Here is a 22,799-nt window from a genome sequence, read left to right on the forward strand (position 1 = left end):
AATAAAAATCAAGGTTTCATCAAGTCCATAAATGAGCAATGTGTTCACTCACTTCACATTGTTATTTTCACCTCATTATTTCAGTGGAAATTAGAGGGAAAAATCAGGCTTTTTACTCAGAACAATACTGTCCTCAGAACTGCAAATTCATAGAGCTACAGGGAGCTTTAAAGAGGATCTAGTCCATCCCTTCCTGCCCCTCACATTCTACAGATGAAAATATCACGGCCAAGGAGGTTTAATTTACTTCCTCACCCCTCCCATATCCCATGCACAGCTCTATTTTATGGAAGTGTTTTGTATTCAGGTTTTCTGTCTCCTAGTCTAATATTACATAGTAGCAGTTCATAATTTCTCACAGTGCAAATCATGCTTAAAGAACTTTCTTTCCTTTAGAACTACTAAAAGGGGAGATTTTAAAGAAAGGAAAATCTTTAATACTACAGGTAGAAAGATGCTTTAAATAAAACTGGACTTTGTAAAACATAACTAAAAGGAAAAGTAAGAATTAAAATCATAAATATTACTTCAAATAAGTTTATAAACATTAAAATAAATTCTAAAACTAATCAAAATATAACTAATAACACTTATAGGTTACAATGATGACATACTTTGGCTATATCTGAGATGCTGATTTCCATCTTTCTGGGAAAATACAGATACAAGCCACAAAAAGACAGGGAACTATGATTACCCAAAAGTAATTTGTTAAGTATCCAGAGAAAAGTTGCTCTATAGAAAACAGGACTTCAAGCCAAAAAAAATCACTGGTGACCAATGAAGGCACTGCTCCCAGAAACAGTTATATATATATATACACACATGCATACACCACACACACATATTCAATCGAAAAAGGAAGGTCACATAAAAAGTTAAACCTGCACAGGGATCTATAAGAATATATTATCTGAATTACACTGTTAACAGTAGTTTTTAAGATTTCTATTTTCTAAAATATCCTTATTAGTATTCTTGGAAAATTCACCTTTAGGGAGAGTAGGAACACTGTAGCACCAAACTATCATGAAATAGTTGTGTAGTAGGTAAGATATTCTCCAGTTTCTTGTTTTTTTTTTTTTGTTGTTGTTGTTTTGTTTTGTTTTTCATCTCTCACTTATTAATAGTAATATTATATGCTTTCTTTCTAGAGGCTCATTAAAAGACAAGGTATCCCTTGGGTTAAATTTAGAATCAATACAATTTTTAATCAGGTGAACAAAATATACAAGATTATCTTTATTATGACATAATAAAAAATATATCTCATAGATGTTAGCCTAGTTTTAGCGATATTTACCTGCTTACTCACCCTTAAAAGAAAGAAAAGATGTGAATTATAAAGAATATCAGGTTTATTTAGCATATATAACCTAAGGGAAGAGAGACCTATTAAAACAAACAAACAAAAGCAAAATAAACAAAACACCTATTTGCATCAGCAGGTAACACTGTGGTTTTTATTACAAAATTCTTAAATTTCCTGTTATTCTAAGGAACTTTGATAAGGGTTAAAAATGTAACTAAAGCTAATTTATTTACCAAAGTAAACAGGCTAATTCAGAAATCACTATTTTAAATTTTCTTTCATTTTCTTTTATCTTTATAAAACTTTTTATCATGACTATCTCCCACCACTTCAATTCCTCTATGGAAAAAAAAAAAAAAAAAACTATTCACTCTGTTAAAATTAATGGATTCTCATATTTGGGGGCTGCCCACCCATACTATTAGCTGTCTGTTGATGGATGGTAGCTTTGATAAGGAGAAGGCAATGGCACCCCACTCCAGTACTCTTGCCTGGAAAATGCCATGGATGGAGGAGCCTGGTAGGCTGCAGTCCATGGGGTCGCCAAGAGTCAGACACAACTGAGCAACTTCACTTTCACTTTTCACTTTCATGCGTTGGAGAAGGAAATGGCAACCCACTCCAGTGTTCTTGCCTGGAGAACCCCAGGGACAGGGGAGCCTGGTGGGCTGCCGTCTATGGGGTCGCACAGAGTCGGACACGACTGAAGTGACAGCAGCAGCAGCTTTGATAAATATGGTTTCTCTTACCAGCCCTTCACTTGGTTTGATGTTTGCCAGCTGAATCACTTCAAGGTGGGCAGACTGTGAAACTAGAGGATCTGATGACAGGGATATGATGTGGTCACAGACTCCAGAAAGAGTTTTACACTGAAAACAAACAAACAAAAAATTATGGTCAACACATGTTGTAAATAACATATAAATCACTTTTTATTGTAATATCTTTTACAAGGAAAAAGAAAAAATAGAAGGAGGTCCTTGGCATTTTATTTTATAAAATCTGTATTAAAAAGATATTCATTCAGGTTAAGAAATACACACACACACAAAACACATCTATATCTAAATTATAAGAACCCACATCAAAATTGGAAGATCTCCTGGAGAAAGAAATGGCAACCCACTGCAGTATTCTTGCTTGGAGAATCCCATGGACAGGGGAGCCAGGGCTACAGTCCATGGGCTTGCAAAGAGTTGGACTCAACTGAAGCAACTTAGCATGAATGCATACATCAAAATATTCAAGAAAGTTATGGTTATGCTTTGTTTCTATTATTTGATTCATCAGATCTAAAATGAAATGATTGTTTCAAAACAATCTTAATAACCTGAACACTTCTTGATACCAGCCACTGGATGGAAGAGAATTCAACAACTTCAAAAACCTTCAAGATTTTCTACTTCATGATCAGAAAAGTTAAAAAAAAAATCCAGCCAAAATCCAGGGAAAATGAATCTCCCAAATCGGCTTGCTGAACTCCTCTAAAGTTACCTTTCTGTAAAGTACCCCCTTCCTCCAGGCAACGTTTGGCACTCCCTCAAACCTGCTTTTTCAAAGTTCTATGAACTGTCCGAAATTGTGTAACTTCATTCAGAAGCCCTCTAAGGTTGGGACCACGTCCTACTCATCTCTGACTTCTCTTCCTCCCCTACCCCTGGGAGACAGATCCTAGAACATTTGTTGTTGTTGACTGAAGACACAAAATTATTGCTTAAATTAGGATAAATCTATTCATACCTTCTATCCATTTCCAACATGTTACATTTGTTCTGTGACTACTTCATTACTCTACTTAAGGGAGTCAGTTCCCTCAGGGCTCTTTATTTGCTGCATTCTATACATGGTCCATGACCTCCGTCTCTGCTTGGTTCAGCTTTCTCACCCCACAGAAACTGCATGGCTAAATTTCTCCCCCTTACTGCAGCCTTGCCCTTTGCATCTGCTTTTCATGGCTGCACGTTTACTGTGGCTATCAACCCCTAAGGACAGACCGTGGACAGCATGGAAAGCATCAGCTTGGTATGAAGAGATGTAGGCAATCACCACACTGCCAGTTACTTGCTGTGTGTCTGTGAGCAAGTTATCTTATATCCTTGAAGTTCAGTTTACACATGTAAAAAATTAGGTAATAAAAATTACTTTATATATTTTACACGACAAATCAGGATAATGAATATATATTTTAGAAGTCTAATATGGTTTCTACGTTGGTCATAACTTTCCTTCCAAGGAGTAAGCGTCTTTTAATTTCATGGCTGCAGTCACCATCTGCAGTGATTTTGGAGCCCAGAAAAATAAAGTCTGACACTGTTTCCACTGTTTCCCCATCTATTTCCCATGAAGTGATGGGACCAGATGCCATGATCTTAGTTTTCTGAATGTTGAGCTTTAAGCAAACTTTTTCACTCTCCTCTTTCACTTTTATCAAGAGACTTTTTAGTTCCTCTTCACCTTCTGCCATAAGGGTGGTATCATTTGCATATCTGAGGTTATTGATATTTCTCCCGGCAATCTTGATTCCAGCTTGTGTTTCTTCCAGTCCAGCGTTTCTCATGATGTAATCTGCATGTAACTTACATAAGCAGGGTGACAATATACAGCCTTGACATACTCCTTTTCCTATTTGGAACCAGTCTGTTGTTCCATGTCCAGTTCTAACTGTTGCTTCCTGATCTGCATATAGGTTTCTAAAGAGGCAGGTCAGGTGGTCTGGTATTCCCATCTCTTCCAGAATTTTCCACAGTTTATTGTGATCCACACAAAGGCTTTGGCATAGACAATAAAGCAGAAATAGATGTTTTTCTGGAACTCTCTTGCTTTTTCCATTATGACCAACCTAGACAGCATATTCAGAAGCAGAGACATTACTTTGCCAACAAAGGTCCGTCTAGACAAGGCTATGGTTTTTCCAGTGGTCATGTATGGATGTGAAAGTTGGACTGTGAAGAAAGCTGAGCGCCGAAGAATTGATGCTTTTGAACTGTGGTGTTAGAGAAGACTCTTGAGAATCCCTTGGACTGCAAGGAGATCCAACCAGTCCATTCTAAAGGAGATCAGTCCTGAGTGTTCTTTGGAAGGACTGATGCTAAAGCTGAAACTCCAATACTTTGGCCACCTCATGTGAAAAGTTGACTCATTGGAAAAGACTTTTGATGCTGGGAGGCACTGGGGGCAGGAGGAGAAGGGGACGACAGAGGATGAGATGGCTGGATGGCATCACCAACTCAATGGACATGAGTTTGGGTGAACTCCGGGAGTTGGTGATGGACAGGGAAACCTGGCGTGCTGCAATTCATGGGGTCGCAAAGAGTCGGACATGACTGAGCAACTGAACTGAACTGAATATGGTTTCTATCCAAAGAAGACATCAAATAAATGTTTATTCTTCCTTTGTTGCTTTCTGTAAGCTCAAAGGGCTCGATTCTCACTCATGGGATGAATTATCTTATTATTCTTAACTCCATGGCCTTGCTAATGATATTACAATCACCAGTAATCACAGTGAATGGTCATAATGGGAAGTTCAAACCTCTTTACTCTCTCTGATATTCAAGTTTCAGTGCTTTCAAGAGATACAGTGTAGGTATTTACCCTGAAGCTGCAAAGCAAAGTGCCAACAGGAAGACTATCTCTCAGAACTATAGGGAACTGCACAGGGCGAGCGTCATGGGCATATGACTTGTGCACAAGGACCTGCATTTAGTATTACACTCTGCTGGTGCCATTTTGGCATTCTTAATTCTTTTTGAACAAGGAGCTTCATATTTTCACTTTGCACTGGGTCTCACATATTATGTAGCCCATCCTGGGATGGTAGTTTCTGTGTTTTTTGTTTTTTAAATTTCTTTTGAAAATATTCATCAGCAGCCACAAGGAAAAAGACAGAATGGCAGCCCTTTACAAAAATGTCTATGGTTCAAATTGCTACTGTTCGATGGGAAGAAAAGCAACTAGGGCAGATTTAAATCTTTTAATTATTCCTTTCCTTCCTTAAGTGGTTTCATTTTCATTCTTATTTTTTCTCTATCTCAAGTGGCGGGGGGCAGGATGGATAACAATGTTAATATGAAGGGTTTCTATATAGAATACTTGAATTGCATTATAATCTGGAAATAAATAGGAAGGTAAAGAATATATAAAAATGGCTCAACATGTGTGTACTGCAACACTCAAGGCCTCATATAACAGCAATGAGCAACAGTAGCTCTCCTATTCAAGCACTGGAAGCACTCAGAAGTGGAGTAGGAGGAAAAGAAGAAAAACTACATTGTAGGTGTTTTTACCAAAAAAAAAAAAAAAAACCAATTAAATCTACCATATTAAGTTGCAAATCATTTTTTCAGATTTCTCTACTGAGTAATTTTATTTGTCAAATGCCTGCTATGTTCTAGGTCTGCTGGAAATATGAAAGATGAGTAAAACATTGACTTTACTAGCAAAGCTATCAGGATTTAACAGATTAAAAACTTTGGAAAAAATAATAGACTTAGAAAAGAAACTTGGCTAGAACCTTGCTCCCTGTTTGAGAGATAATGTACTAGAATCCTTATATTGTAGCATTTGGCACTTGGTTCAATAAGCCAATTAGAAAGGATACAGAATGGCTTGGTTTCATATGCTAATTCTACACTCATTACTGTCATACATCAAGCCACTGCAGGAAGCCACATTAAGGGTACTACAGTAAAGTTCCAAGGAAGTTATTTTTATTTGTTTACTTATTTACTGAATTTGAAGTAGGGTTTAGAACTTCTTTTTCTTTTTTAAAATAATTTTAAGGGTCATTTTCCACTTACAGTTATTATAAAATATTGGCTAGATTTCCCATGTTGTACCACACGTCCTTGAGCCTAGTTTACACCTAACAGTTCGTATCTCCCACTCGCCACCCCTAGATTTCTCTTCCCTTCCCCAGTGGTAACCACTACTTTGTTCTCTATATATCTGTTATTTGGTTTCTTTTTTGTTATATTCAGTAGTGTGAATGAAAAAATACTGTCTGCCATATCCACAAACAAAGGATGCAGAGGCCACAAAGCCCTTAGCCACTGCAGCCACCCTCAAAGGTGCACCCCGAGGAGACTCAGGATGGGAAAGAAGAGGGTGCTGGCTAAGGTGTGTATCAAAAGAATTAATTTCAGTGAGCCCAGACTCCTGCATCTTCCCATACATGGGCAAGTACTAATTTCGTTAACTTGAGATGTTTGGTTTTCTTTAATTAACGGCAATCTTTTGATGTTCCCTAGTCCTTGTTGCAAAAACCCATATATACCCTGATTACTCCCTAACCTCTTGGGAGCTGTCCCTCAGAACTATTTGAGAGGCTGCCTATAGGACCTGAGTTCTCAGACAGTCCACCGAATAAAACAGAATTCTCAACTTTTAGGTTTTGCATTTTATTCAGTTGACACTAGTTTGTTGTAGATTTTAGATTCCACATGTAAGTGACATCTAAAGTATTTGTCTTTCTCCATCTGACTTATGTCACTTAGCATGATGCCCTACACGTTCTTGTAAAAAGTTAATTTTTCCCTTCAGTGAAATTGTAATATTATGCCATCATATTAACACACAGTATTATCTATTGCTACCTAATAGTGTATCCCAGAGAAAGAAAATTAACTATAATATACTAAGAAAATACATTCTTTATTATTGAAAGTTAACATCAACACTACAGAGCACCTACCATGTGTCCTGCACAATGCTAAATACCTCATTATTTCATGCATCTTTTTAACAACTTTCTGAAGTAGTTATTATTATAGTCAGTTTAGCAGATGAGAAAGCAAGGCTAAATAAAGTCACTGTCTTGGCAACAAAACAATCTGACTTCTTAATCATTATGCTTACCATCTCTTCAATCCTTAAATCTCCATTTGTTGCTGATTAGTTTCATTTTTTTATTGTTTAAAATCTATGTTAGTATTAAAGGGATATTATATAACATGTTTAAACTACATAGTATAATGAAATATAAGGTGTGCCTACAAGTGTTCTTGCAATTTATAATGCAGTTTAGCTAAGAACAGTAGACTTGGGAGTATGAAAGCAGCAGCTCTCTGGGAAAACTTGCAATTTTAGCAACAAAAAAGACAACTCTATTCTAGTTAGAAGATAAGTGGTAGCCACTTGCATAAAGGAGATTCTTTCACTATTTTTGAAATATTTATATCAAAGAACTTTAAATTCTGTTTATCTTTAGTTCTAAAAATAGAAACAATTTTTGAAATTTTAAATTAAAGCCTAGTAAAATAATATGTCTTTAGTATAAAGGAAACATAAAATGGCAATGAGTATTATAACTGATCCTCTGGATTCTGTTTATACTACCCAAAATGGCGAGAAAAGATTAGTGATTGAATAACAGTTAACAGACATGGCTAGCTAGGATTTAAGAAACTTTTAAAACAGAAGAGTGTCATGGGCTGGATTTAATGGTATTGTCATTTTTTTCCTCTCCAGTTATTTATATAAATTTCAAATCTGAATTAATATAATCATAGAGTATACTTTCAGGAAGAAATGGCACCTTTTCATCTTTTATCCTATACACATAGTATATTTTATATAGGTTTGCATATAGTGTATGGCTGGTTCACCCAAATCTAAAAGTTCCTAGGGGAAAAAAATATCAGAACACAGCACGTTTAGTATAAAATAGTGGTTTCTAAAAAGTCATAAAAGCAACATTTCAGTCACTGTGAAGATTCGAAAAACAGCAATCTTACAATAATATACTAACCAATAACAGAGCATTATTTCAGTTTCTCTGATGAGCATTCTTTCATTATCACTGAACCTGTCAGACACTTTTTAGATTAATACGTGTAATAAACTATAGAATTTTTAAAAGGAAATGGAGAAAGCATTCTAAGTGCAAACAACAGTGAATAGGGAAGGAGTAGGTAAAAAGTTTTAAGTCAGCCTCTTAGCCTGGGAGCACATTCAGCCAGACATGATTAAGCTACTTAAAGGATTTTTATTTATGTTTTTCTAAATAAGTAGAATACTGGATAGCTATTCTTCTGAGTATATTTGAGGAAATGAATGGAAATTATCTTTAGATTTAAAAATAAGAAATTCATTTGACATAGAAAAGAACCTCAGGTTCAGAAGTTTAACAAAAGGATTTATATAGGGAAATTTCTACTTTCAGGTATACACATATATAAAAGGGACAACAGTGTAAAACTAAGATAAAATGAGGAAACAATAAACAGATGAATATGCATTTTAAGATGGGAAAAATGATGTGAAAGCTACAATTTAAGGACAGCAAAAACAATTCAGGTTTCTTATCAATAATATGGAAAACAATAACAAAAGTTTAGTTTTGATAAATAATATATACATATTAAAATAGTTATTGATATATAAATAATATTTCAACTAAAATAGTCTAGAGGACAGAGCATATTTTTGTTTGGTTTATATATTTTTATACCTCAGTATTATAACGGAGAAGGCAATGGCACCCCACTCCAGTACTCTTGCCTGGAAAATCCCATGGACGGAGGAGCCTGGTGGGCTGCAGTCCATGGGGTCACGAAGAGTCAGATACGACTGAGCGACTTCACTTTCACTTTTCACTTTCATGCACTGGAGAAGGAAATGCCAACCCACTCCAGTGTTCTTGCCTGGAGAATCCCAGGGACGGGGAGCCTGGTAGGCTGCCGTCTATGAGGTCACACAGAGTCAGACATGACTGAAGCAACTTAGCAGCAGTATTATAAACCATGTAACTGCCAATTTAGGATATTTCCAATATAATTGGTAAACGAGAGGCTTTGTTTTTATAAAATAGTACAAATTTAGTCCAATATTAAATAGTGAAAACTCTAAATTACATAAGCTTCATTCAGAAATACAGTGTTTATAGTACTTGCCAGATCTATGCTGAGTTAGCAACTGTGCACTTACAATGGCTCCCTAAACCTACTCTGGGCTTCCCAGGTGGCACTAGTGGTCAAGATCCTGCCTGTCAATGCAGGAGACTTAAAAGATGCAGCTTTGATCCCTGGGTCAGGAAGATCCCTTGGAGGAGGGAATGGTAAACCACTCCAGTACTCTTGCTTGGAGAATCCCATGGACAGAGGAGCCTGGTAGGTCACAAAGTTCATAGGGTCGCAAAGAGTTGGATATGACCAAAGTGACTTAGCACACACCAACCTACTCTACAGCACAGGGAACTCTACTCAATATTTTATAACCTAAATAGAAAAAGAATCTGAAAAAGAATAGATATATGTATAACTGAATCACTTTGCTATACACCTGAAATTAATACACTGCAAATCAACTATGAAGTGAAGTGAAAGTTGCTCAGTCATGTCCGATTCTTTGCGACCCGATGGACTATACTGTTGATGGAATTCTCTAGGTATCCCGCACTGCAGGTGGATTCTTTACCAGTTGAGCCACAAGGGAAGCCCATAAATCAACTATACTCTAATATAGAATAAAAATTAAAACAGGAGTGAACAATTAAAATTGATATTAAAAAGTATTAATTACATACACATTCCCCAACATTGGAAGAATTTCTTACTCATATGAGTAAAAAGAACTGCATGAGAAATCTTTTTTAAACTTTAAAAACGAATACAATAGAATAAAATTTCAATTTTAAACCAATATAAAAATTATATTTGTATATAACAAAGATTAAGAGTCTCAAAGAGCTTCAGAAAGCAACTGTATTTGCAAATAAATAATAAAGATCATATGAACTTTGTTCCAAAAAGACCTAGAAAACTCTCCAATCCCTTTAGGTTTCAAACTCTGATGGTGGGGGAAAAGCACAACAAACTATTGGCAAAATGTAAAGAAATCACCACCACCACTGCTTTATTAAGCCATTCATTCATTCAAAAAGCACTGAGTATCTGTTACATGATTTAAATGTCACTGCTACGCTTAAGGATTTCTCAAACTGAGACAGTGTTTCTGGTGATGTATTTGGCTTGTTCTTAGTATCACTGACATTAACCATGCTGTCCTTATGTTCCTGATGACAGAGAAGGAATAACACTTTAAAATAATAATCATCGAAGAATGATGAGGTCAGTACCAAACAGTGAGAAAACGTCAGTCCCAAACGTACACCTACTTTGATGAACAAAAGTGGGTCCATGATACTTCCAACTTATTTCCAACTACTTTCATGAGACATCCTGTTGTTATTCAGTCATTAAGTCGTCTGTCTGATTCTTTGCAACCTCATGAATTGCAGCATGAGAGGCTTCCTTGTCCTCCACTGTCTCCTGGAGTTTGCTCAAACTCATATTCATTGAATCGATGATGCCATCCAATCATCTCATCCTCTGTTTCCCACTTCTCATCCTGCCCTCAATCTTTCCAGCATTAGGGGCTTTTCTAATGAGTTGGCCCTTTGCATCAGGTGGCCAAAGTATAGCAGCTTCAGCATCAGTACAACTACTTTCTTGAGGCATCCTGGTCTGAATTAAAGCTGGGACATGAACCTCCATTGCTCTTTTGTTTTCTGATAGGGAAACAGTCAGATGGAAACCAGAACTGAATCTGGGAAAATCTCTATCCTATTTACCTCCTCTCTCAGAGGCAGGAAGTAGAGCCAATAGGCTTATAGGGAGTTCCCAGGCAGATGAGAGGGGTACTCATTAGAATGCACACTACTTTCCAGGCTAAAGATTAACAAGAGTCTGGAAATACCAGTGGTTCAAGCAAGATGTAGGTTATTAGGAAGATGATTTCATTTTATTTCAGAGTCAAATAGCAAGAGTGAAACAGTTCATTATGTTTGGATGAGCTTCTGGAAAATACAGGTACTATATATACAGTTTATGGACAAATGGGGAACAAATAGCAGAGACCTGGGAGCAATGTCTTTACTTTTAGTAGAGAAGTTCAAAGTTGCCATATGTGATTTTATGGAGAAAAGAGTTAATCACATTGTACCAGTTATTAGTTCACGGGCTCTCAGCTCCAATTCACCCTTCAGTGTTTTCTCTAGGAATAGGCAGGACCTTTGTGCTCTACAGTAAGGACAATGTTAAGTTTGTATCAGTAGAGGGTGCTGGAGGGATAGGGAAAGGAGAGGGAGGCTTTTCTTCTTTCCTTTGTGCAGTGTTTTGTTTTATTTGCTTCTGGTACAAGGTCCATTAGCAGAAGTGTGAGGGGACATCCATGATGCCCAGACTATGTAGTCCCTCAGTGACCTCATAGCCTCACTGTGGGCTCACTGACCACCATGCTGTAGCCCTGTCAGCGTCACACGCACAGCAGCAGCTTCCCACTCCCTCTGTGAGGACTCCTACCAGCGTCGCTTGCCTGTGTCCTGGAAGGTTGTTTCCTGCTTGTCTGGACCAGCTCTAGTTAGGCAACGCAGTGAAGCTGCAATGTGATTGTTCTAACGAGCTCTGACCCTCAGCGTGGAGGAACGGTGTCCACTTAGAAGCTGTTCTTCCTTGGGTACTCTGTCTTAGTCCTAGGGCATGCTTTAGCGGTATTCTTCCACCACAGTTTAATAATTATTTAGATTAAATTTCCCTTGTTTAAGCTACTGTGTAATTTCTGTCTCCAGATGGATTCAATTATCTTTTTGAAAAAATCTTTACATTTACAGTGACAATAACTATAGTTTTTTTAAAAAACATAGTGTCTTTGATCACATAAAGAATGATCTTAGATTAAGACAGTCCTTCAATCATCTCTTTATGTGGCCATATTGTTTTTTACTGAGTTTGTGAGTCACCAAAGATTTATGGCATTTAGATCTTTGAAATCAAACACACTCCACTACCCCAACTTAATCTGAAAGGCTAATTTAGTTTGTTCATAGCTAGTAAGTGCCAGGATGGGGTCAGGACATAAAATCTTTTTAACTCTCAAATTGCTGCTCTTTCTACTACATTATTTGGCCTCACTTGACTTAACAACTGAAACAAATACTCTTTGATAAAGAGGAATGTACATTCAGAGTCAATCTGAATATGAAAGGATTTTACAATGCATAATGCATTCAGCAAATGTGACATTAGCAAAAACATCCATAAATATACCAACTTACATACTGTGTATCCAAATCATAAAGACAAACTAAAAAGACACTGAATACAAATAATTTTAATTTTTTATGTGTGGTCACATTCCCATTAGTATATATGCATTTTTTTTCCCATAAAAGACTAATAACATCTTCTAACTCCATCATATTCTAACTAGATTTCTTCATTCCTACATGGGACATCAGCTGTGGAGAATTTAATTTTATAGTTAAAATAATTTATAAAGCACCAAAGTGCCAAAAGCTGAAGATAATCTAATACAACACTCAAGAAATCAATGCCTATTTCAGTAATAGAGTTAATGTGCTTTTTTAGGGTGACCACAAAGATAGTGAAGTGGGCCAAAATGGAAGGGTCACATTAACTTTCAAAATAAAGAAGGATCTTAATGCTTTCTATCTACAAAACCAGTATTAGAATTCATGTTTTAATGAGATTGACCATAAATTGTATGTTTAAATGCTCCAGTTACAACCACAATGTCAACCATACAAAAACATTCAGTTTGCAATGGCTCAGGATCACAGATTTAAGAGAAGAATCTATAATTGGGAAAGCTGCCATTTTACAGCATCAGGGACCCAATATAAAACTATTTTTATAAAGTCATTAGACTGTCACTGTTTTGAAGAAATCTCTAAAAATAAAATATTAATACGATGACTTTTATTTTATTATGGAGCATGCTGCTGCACTAGTACTGACATCTGCAAGGTTTGGGGGATTAGGAGGAAACCATGCTTAGATAAATGACATGCTATAGATGGTAGGGCAAAGTCTAAAATGAGCTTTTAATTTTCTCTTCCAGGCTCTCCTCTTAACCTAACTTTTGGTTCTATTCAGTTTTAGCCATTTCTAGTCTAGATAGCAGAGAAGGGACAGTAATATCACTTCAAATGGAGTTTAGGGGTAAACAATGCATAAATTTAAAGGAAGGAATAAAATATACATGAAATATTTGTGAAATAAAACAAATAGTTAACAGGCCAAAATAAGCCTAATTCATGATCAAACTTAAATAAGAAATGAAAAAAAAAATTTAGCTTGGAGAGAAAAGAGAGGAGAGAGAAGAGACAGCATTCATAACAATTCCCTGTAAACTGTAAAGTACTATACAATGAAGAGACAGTGTTAACATTAAAATGATAAATAGGCATTTACTTTATTTATTCCTCCCATCTTTATAAAAAAGATGGGTGCAATAAAATGCTAGTGCAAAGCAAGTGCAATATGTAAGACCACACTTCTGGTTAATGTAAAAGGTGTATTTGAGCTCAGTACAATCTGATTTAAACAATGTGACTTTAACAATCAATGCCTGGCCTGGGATTTTCATGAGTTTATCAAAGCTGACATGTATTCCCAGCTCACCAAGGAGAGCAGCAGAGCTGTGACAAGCAAAATAGGTCTGCTAAAGCACAGTGGCTGAAATGGCTTCTCAGGAATACTCTCCAGTTTTATAGATTGTAGTGAAAGGTGGGAGTGAGGAGAAAGTAGGGCACACAACTGAAGAGATTTCCAGATTCCCTGCAACTGATTTACTGTATGAAACAAGGATTTGTGCAGAGAAAAACAGATGGGCTCCAACATACCAGGGAATGTGTGCCTAGGGACTAAGCCTCACTGAGAGGTAAAGATCAAATCAAGAGAGTGAAATAAATTACTCTTTATCATCAGGTGACAATCACTCAGATATATAGTACACCAATACCTGCATTTCCTTTTGTCCTTTATGGTTGCACTCTGCTATCTATATCACTATATTTAATGGCAAAATTCCAAGGAAATCTAAGCGGTCCCATCTCCAAGATAGCTCTGTCTACCACTGAAACCAACCAATGCTCTTTTCTACCCAGCTTTTTGGTCTTCAGAGTCTATTACTTTATCATCTTAAATAGAAACAACTCTCTCCAATTTTAAGGATAAAAAGGTGAATAGGAAATCTAGGCAAAGGGTTGTCCAAATCACTTTTGACAATCTCACAACATAGAGAATAAAATTATCCATTAAAGGCCATCTGGATTATAAACATAATAAATATTTACTTAATTATAAAAGTAACACTAACTGAAGAAACTTGGGATGACATTTGAAAGAAAAAACAAACAAAAATCAGCTATTATTTTATCAAATAAATAAGCAAATATTAATAAAGAATATTTTCTATTTCAAATAAAGAATTTTTTAATTTCAATTTTTAATGGTAATCTATTCTGTGTGTATAATGCTTTTAGTCTGGATTTTAGTTAACATTATCATTTAGAATCTTTCCATGAATATTGTCAAAAGATATTTTTGATATATTCATAAAATTTAAGGAAAATTTATTCATAAATCATATATTCACAAATACAACTTCAAATAGTATGAATAAATATTTCATCCTTTGAATGCACCATAGTGTACTGAAGCATTAACCTATTATTGCCCATTTTTCATTATTACGTATAACGCTGCTACTTTCCATAGAAAATGCTATTGTGTTTTAGAATTTATTTTTAGACTAGACTCCGTATAGGAATACAGACTCTGGGGCCAGAATGCCTGAGTTAAAATTCTGTCTTAAATCCATTCCAACTATGTCACTTGGGGAAAGCTGTCTAACCTCTTAGTGCTTCAGTTTCCTCAACTGTAAAATAGAGATGACACTAATAATAACCATCTCATAAGGTTGCTATGAGGATTAAAGGAGTTAGTTTATACAGAGCATTTAAAATAGTGCCTGAGGCATATTTTAAACACTACATAAATGTTAGTATTAATGTTTTTGAGTCTTAAAATTAACTAAAAAAGGTTTTATGAACTTACATGCCTAGAGGCAAGGTATATCCATTCTCATTACATCAGATTCTAAGTACCATTTGGATATTTTTAGTGTGCTACTATATAAATTTGTGTGTTCATGTTTACGAATCTACAGATGAAAATTTGTATTTCATTAGTTTTACAGGAAATCTTTGTTTTCTGAGGATAACTGCCACTGGAAAGTAATGGTAGTCTTTGTGGTTTAATTCAGAAAGAACAGAGCTTGTCTCTTTAAAACGTAAGTTCAATGATATTTGTATTATTTTTTGATTTATCATTAAAAATTTTGATTTAAAAATAGTAGTTAGAACTCATATACTTTTTTATTCCTCACCATCTGTTACAGACTTAAAGTATGTATTCCTCCCAAATTCACGTACTGAAACCTAATCACCAATATGATGGTATCTGGACGTGGAGGCTTTGAGAGGTAATTAGATCATTGGTTTGGCCCCTCTTGAATGGGACTAGAGTCCTTACAAAAGAAACTCCAGAGAATTCCCTTGCCTCTACCACTATGTGAGGGAAACAGACCCTCACTAGATACTAAATCTGCTGGTACCCTGATCCTGGATTGCCCAGTCTCCAGAAGAGTGAGAAATGTTTGATGTCTTTCTATATTACAGGAAACCCAGAAAGAGACTTCTCTGAAATTTTAGTTTTTAAGAAAGTATTCCATTGTAAAGTTAACTTTGTGTCAAAAAAAAAAAAAAAAAGATAAAAATAAAGTATTTCAGCATCATATACCAAGTGGTACACTACACATTTTGTTATTTTCTTAAAAAAATAATTCTTATTGTGAGAAAAGCAATATACAAGTATCCAACCTTCTAGTGAAGGCTGGGCCATTCTTGCATAAAAAGGCCAAGACAGGAGGTAGAATAGTAACATGAAAATACAAGTGCTTTCTGAGGTGAATTGATTGGTTAATGCCAATCTCCGTCTCAAACATTATCAGCATACATTCTCAGTCACTCAGCTGTGGCCATGGGACTTTCTAGGTAAGAATACTGAAGTGGGTTGCCATTTCCTACTTCAGGAAATCTTCCTGAACCAGGGATCGAACCCGCGTGTCTTGTGTCTCCTGCATTGGCAGATGGATTCTTTACCACTGTGCCACCTGGGTTGGATCCCTGGGTGGGGAAGATTCCCTGGAGAAGGGAATGGCTATCCACTCTAGTATCCTTATCTGGAGAATTCCATGGACAGAAGAGCCTGGCAGGCTACAGTCAATGGGGCTGTAAAAAGTCAGACACGACTGAGCAACTAACACTACTACTACTACCTGGGAAGCCCCAATCATTATCAGACAAAATCTTTAAATTCTCACTAGCTGAAATGGAAAATAATCAAAGTAAATATTATACTACATTCATTTCTAAACTTCTTCAATGTTATTTATGTTGTCACTCATTTCTAATAGAGGTGAAGTTATTAGGGCAGATGAGCATCAACCAAGAAATGGATTTACAAAGAAAAACAGCAAACTTCATTAAGATGCCTTTTTACCAAGTATAATGTACTCATACTCAATATTTTTAGTAATAAGATAAAACACATGCTAAGTCATTAGCTGATACAATAAATATGGCCAAATTAAAATTTAGAAGGTTGGTGAATACAGAATCAGAGTAAAGGCAGTTTGATCATTTTATGAAGTATTTCATCCAAATGACAACAGAGGTGGATCATCTCTATTACAAAACCAAATATTTTCCTCTGATCTCCTTTTGTCACAGATCAAGAGTGAAAAATTCTTATTTCAAATTTCCTTTTCTCTAGATTCTTTATTTTATGGCATTTTAACCTTGTTACATACTATAGTCTTAAAATTCTGTATCATATTTTTCTATTAAGTTAAAAAAGAATGATTATAACTAATACAATTTATTATCTTTTGATTCTTTTGTACTTTCCCTATAAAATATACAGGGCTCACTTTTTCACAGGCTGTAGCTTTTTACTTAATAACTAGTTAAGCAAAGGAATACATACTTTGCAAAGAAGATGAAAATAAATCCAAGTATACTTACCACATGAAGAATTTTATTCTCTGTTTCATAGACAGTACAATCCTGAAAAAAGAAACACATATATTAATTTAAAAAATTAAACATTCCTTTTAAAATACTTTCTTAGGAACTGTACTACAATTCGAAAAAGTCTTGAAAACTCCTGGAATACTGTATACTAAAACATTCACACTGATTTGCTCTCATGGTCAGGGATAGGGATATTTTCATTTTTGTTTAACTGTGTTTTCTAATTTTACTAATTTTAAACACACATAATAAAGGACAATATACATTAAATAGATGTAAAAGCAACTAATGGAAAATTACTATAATCATTTCCTGTCCAAACTTATATATGTAATAAATGTATTTTGCTGAAATATGTCCAACATTTCAAACACTTATTTATTATATATTGGAACATTAAGAAAAATACTAACATTAATTTCAATAGTCATATAAAGAATCTCAAAAATACATTATAATATATTAAACATATTTGCATTATGCAATTAAAATTGGTGTATGCTACCAATGAATATTAACTTTATAGTTCTTCCCTAAATTTGTCTCTGAAATTACAAAAAATTATTTAAAACAATTCTCCATTGTCTTTTTATCTGCAATTGCTAGACTTATAATAAACAGTAATATAGCAAAGTGATCTTTGCTTAGAAACTCTGTGTTTCTATGGTACAGTTTACTCAAGGAATTTATAAAATGGGCATGATAATAGCAGTAAACCAATAGCAATGTGTGAGAATCAAATGAGGAAATGAAATAAATTTCCTATATGTCAGCACTATCTGACATATAGTAAATGATAAGTACATTTTAACTATGAATTATTGTGCTCTGCATGATTTAAGAACTTTAAACTAATTACTTTTACCTCAAAATATAAAGTTAACTGATTATTATTTGGCTAGATAATTTTGAAAAAATATATATATCCCAAAGTATTGCATATTTCAAGGAATGAGAATCCATTTCACTTTTCCCCCTGAATTTAATTTTGACAAAAAGGAATCTTGTTCAACATAGCTTTTGGTAACACCATTTCACCATAATACCTTGCCAGAAGAAGCACATATTCTTTTGGGGGCTAATTTTTTTAACATTAAATTTGGTCTAATTCATTTCACAAACTAATAGAAATACTTAAGGACTGGGTTTTGCCATTCGGCAGGGCTCCTGTGCCAAAGGAGGAGTCTGTTACAAACAATCACGTCTATGTCTATATAATCATATAAAGTCAATTCTTTATTAAGTATGAATGAATTATGTGTACAGAGAAGGCAAGGTGTAGATAAAACATTTATATTGGGAAAGTGCATGTGTACTTACATCTGAATTTGGAAGAGTCCAATTTTACAGAATTAACATCAAACATAATTACACTGGGAAGAGAGAGATAACTTGGGAAAAGCTGGAAGTTGCCCAGTTTCCCCATGCTGCCTCTACAGCTAGCTTCAGCTGTAATGGATGCAAGTTTCATTAATTACCTACCTTCCTAGAATCAAATGATATGGATTAAATGTTCACAATTCAAAAGGATGCTTATCAAGGAAAAAAGTAAATATGATCTAAATGTATATTCTGTTGTGAGAGAATAATCACATGGAGAATAACTATTTCAAGGTTCTTTATAATATAGTTTATTTGTACTCCCTGCTGCTGCTGCTGCTAAGTCGCTTCAGTCCTGTCCGACTCTGTGCAACCCCACAGACGGCAGCCCACCAGGCTCCCCCATCCCTGGGATTCTCCAGGCAAGAATACTGGAGGGGGCTGCCATTTCCTTCTCCAATGCATAAAAGTGAAAAGTGAAAGTGAAGTTGCTCAGTCGTGTCCAACTCTTAGCAACCCCATGGACTGAAGCCTACCAGGCTCCTCCATCCATGGGATTTTCCAGGCAAGAGTACTGGAGTGGGGTGCCATTGCCTTCTCCATTGTACATCCCTAGTATGATATAAAAAAAGAATTGTTAAAGAAAATCTTATACTATTTTCAGGCTTGGACAGTAATATGTGGTCAGTAAGTAACATGGGGTCACAAAGAGTCAGACACGACTGAACGATTTTTACTATTTTCACTTATACTATTTTCAGTAACCACATTGTTGGTAGTAGTGTTGTTAGTTTGTTACTGTTTTATTGAAACTGCTATGTGTGAATCCTTACAGGATGAAGCAAGTGAACAATTACATGACAGTAGTCAAGTGGGCCTTAGGAAGCATCACTATGAACAAAGCTAGTGGAGGTGATGGAATTCCAGTTGAGCTATTTCAAATCCTGAAAGATGATGCTGTGAAAGTGCTGCATTCAGTATGTCAGCAAATTTGGAAAACTCAGCAGTGGCCACAGGACTGGAAAAGGTTAGTTTTCATTCCAACCCCAAAGGAAATGACAAAGAATGCTCAAACTACTGCACAATTGCACTCATCTCACATGCCAGTAAAGTAATGCTCAAAATTCATGAACTGTGAAATTCCAGATATTCAAGCTGGTTTTAGAAAAGGCAGAGGAACCAGAGATCAAATTGCCAACATCCGCTGGATCACTGAAAAAGTAAGAGAGTTCCAGAAAAACACCTATTTCTGCTTTGTTGACTATGCCAAAGCCTTTGACTGTGTGGATCACAACAAACTGTGGAAAATTCTGAAAGACATGGGAATACCAGATCACCTGACCTGGCTTTTGAGAAACCTGTATGCAAGTCAGGAAGCAACAGTTAGAACTGGACATGGAAAAACAGACTGGTTCCAAATAGGAAAAGGAGTACATCAAGGCTGTATATTGTCACCCTGCTTATTCAACTTATATGCAGAGTACATCATGAGAAATGCTGAGCTGAAAGAAGCACAAGCTGGAGTTAAGATTGCCAGGAGAAACATCAATAACCTCAGATACGCAGATAACACCACCCTTATGGCAGAAAGTGAAGAAGAACTAAAGAGCCTCTTGATGAAAGTGAAAGAGGAGAGTGAAAAAGTTGGCTTAAAGCTCAACAAACAGAAAACTAAGATCATGGCATCTGGTCCCATCAGTTCAGTTCAGTTCAGTTCAATCACTCAGTCGTGTCCGACTCTTTGCGACCCCATGAATTGCACTTCATGCCAAATAGATGGGTAAACAGTGGAAACAATGGCTGACTTTATTTTGGGGGGCTCCAAAATCACTGCACATGGTGGCTGCAGCCATGAAATTAAAAGACGCTTACTCCTTGGAAGAAAAGCTATGACTAACCTAGACAACATATTAAAATCAGAGACATTACTTTGCCAACAAAGGGCTGTCCAGTCAAGACTATGGTTTTTCCAGTAGTCACATATGGATGTAAGAGTTGGACTATAAAGAAAGCTGAGTGTCGAAGAATTGATGTTTATGAACTGTGGTGTTGGAGAAGACTCTTGAGAGTCCCTTGGACTCCAAGGAGATTCAACCAGTCCATCCTAAAGGAGATCAGTCCTGGGTATTCATTGGAAGGACTGATGTTGAAGCTGAAACTCCAATTCTTTAGCCCCCTGATGCAAAGAGCTAACTCATTTGTAAAGACCCTTATGCTGGGAAAGATTGAGGGCAGGAGGAGAAGGGGACAACAGCGGATGAGATGGTTGGATGGCATCACTGACTCAATGGACATGAGTTTGGGTAGGCTCCCGGAGTTGGTGATGGACAGGGAGGCCTGGTGTGCTGTAGTTCATGGGGTCGCAAGGAGTCAGACACAACTGAGTGACTGAACTGAACATTTTATCACTCTTGGTGACACTGGTAAGTAATTTTAGCATGGGAGAAAGCAGACACATACATAAGAAGATCAGTAAAAACCTTAGAGTCTCTTGATGTATTATGTATGTATATATGTTTCTCTTAGCTCTGTCCACTGAAAAAGCATAGAAACAATGACCAATTTAGTAGTAAATGAACCCTCCACAATTGGTGGTATTCAAACACCATTTCACAGGCTTTCTTGGAAAATGGCTAATACCAAACTGGGATAGGAATTGTCAAGAGGGGCATGAATTATATTGTGACACAAAATAGAAAGAAGCTATTAAAGATTACAAGGATTGTGTCAGTAGGATTCAGAAGTCAATATGAAGAGAATTCTCCCTGGGTAGAGATGGAGCAATTTGAGTATCTAAGAGGATAACTATAATGGACAGAAATAGTAAATATTACTAAATATTAAATATATTAATATATTTGAAGCTAAAATTTAAATATACTAAATATAGCCAAATATATTTAGTAAGTTTAATACTATTGAATATATTAAACTAATTGGATAATATATGATAGATGTATACAGCTATTTATCTGTATAGCTCTTGATTCAGCAAATATTAATCATCTGTTTTAAGGATATAAAGATGAATAAAACATGGCTTAGAGAAGTACAGTTTAAGAAGATAGGCATTCACCTAAATAAGTTACAATATGTAAAATTCTACAGTCTTCAAGAAGTTTTATATTTTAATAACTTTAGGACTATAAATGCCACAAAATCACACAAATCAACATATAAAAGGTCAATTAATTAAAAATTAAAATATTAATATAGTTCTTAATAAAATTCAACAAAACCACTGTGTTGTGCTATGAGGCATCCCAAGTGGTGCTATGGTAAAGAACTGGCCTGCTGATGTAGGAGACGCAAAAGACATGGAATCAATACCTGGGTGGGGAAGATCCCCTGGAGGAGGAAATGGAAACCCACTCCAGTATTCTTGCCTGGAGAATCCCATGGACAGAGGAGCCTGGTGGGCTACAGTCCATGGGGTCGCAAAGAGTAGGACACAACTGAGCACACACACATAGCATATATACAGCAGGTACTTCGGGGGGATTCATCTCATCCGTAAGTCATTTTATTTCCATCAAATGTGATTTTAAAATATTTGCTTCTGAAGTGGGAGTTTTATTAACACTTAAGGCCAAATCCTTTCCTAAAAGATTATACCCCAAGTTTTAAAAATAAAATTGCACTGGATATGAAGAAATCTCCATTTTCTGAACTTATGCACACTATGGAAAGGTACACCTCTGACGTTCTAGTTATTTTTAGGTTAGGATTAAATTTAGATTTTTAAAATTGGATTTAGAGCTGTGCCACTATACACTCCCAGGAATTCTCTTTAGTAGCTCATGCTGTCTTTTACTGTACATGTAAAATAACACTTGAATTTCTTTATCCTTTTTATGTATAACACTTTTTCAAATGATGTGATGCACATTTAAATGTATCAAATTCTTAATAAGACAATATTTATAAAATGAGGAGTGTTTCTTCAGTTTTGATCATTTTTTCCTTAGGAGAGTAAGATCACCCTACAGAATCATAATCAGTTAATCTTTTAGTGAAACCATGATCCAATTGCTAAACTGAGCAGAATACATAAAAAATTTCTATCCTGTATTTTACCATAAATGCTAAATACTTTGTCATCTGGGGATTAGAATATTCAGTACAGATAATACATCTCATCAACTGTGTATTATAGATAGTCACAAGAACAGTACATAGGTCATTAATTGCTTTACTTTCAACTAATATTTAAATAAGCCAGCCATGCAAACCTTTGATAAGGGTACTTACATACAAATACCTCACATA

At 35.6% G+C, this 22,799-nt stretch overlaps 1 protein-coding gene across 5 annotated transcripts in view; it reads right to left on the reverse strand.

Moving 5' to 3' along the window:
• CNKSR2 (connector enhancer of kinase suppressor of Ras 2) overlaps nt 1-22,799 on the reverse strand; it is a 285,732-nt gene that overhangs the window by 154,672 nt on the left and 108,261 nt on the right. For all 5 annotated transcript variants that reach the window (XM_070784406.1, XM_070784405.1, XM_070784408.1 and 2 more), the window contains exons 5-6: nt 17,202-17,243; nt 2,062-2,181 (exon numbers count right to left, since the gene is read on the reverse strand). In XM_070784406.1, the coding sequence (XP_070640507.1) occupies nt 2,062-2,181; nt 17,202-17,243 (162 nt within the window). The remainder of the gene's footprint in view (nt 1-2,061; nt 2,182-17,201; nt 17,244-22,799) is intronic.

Source organism: Bos indicus, chromosome X (assembly GCF_029378745.1).
Source record: "Bos indicus isolate NIAB-ARS_2022 breed Sahiwal x Tharparkar chromosome X, NIAB-ARS_B.indTharparkar_mat_pri_1.0, whole genome shotgun sequence".
Classification (NCBI taxonomy): Eukaryota; Metazoa; Chordata; class Mammalia; order Artiodactyla; family Bovidae; genus Bos; species Bos indicus.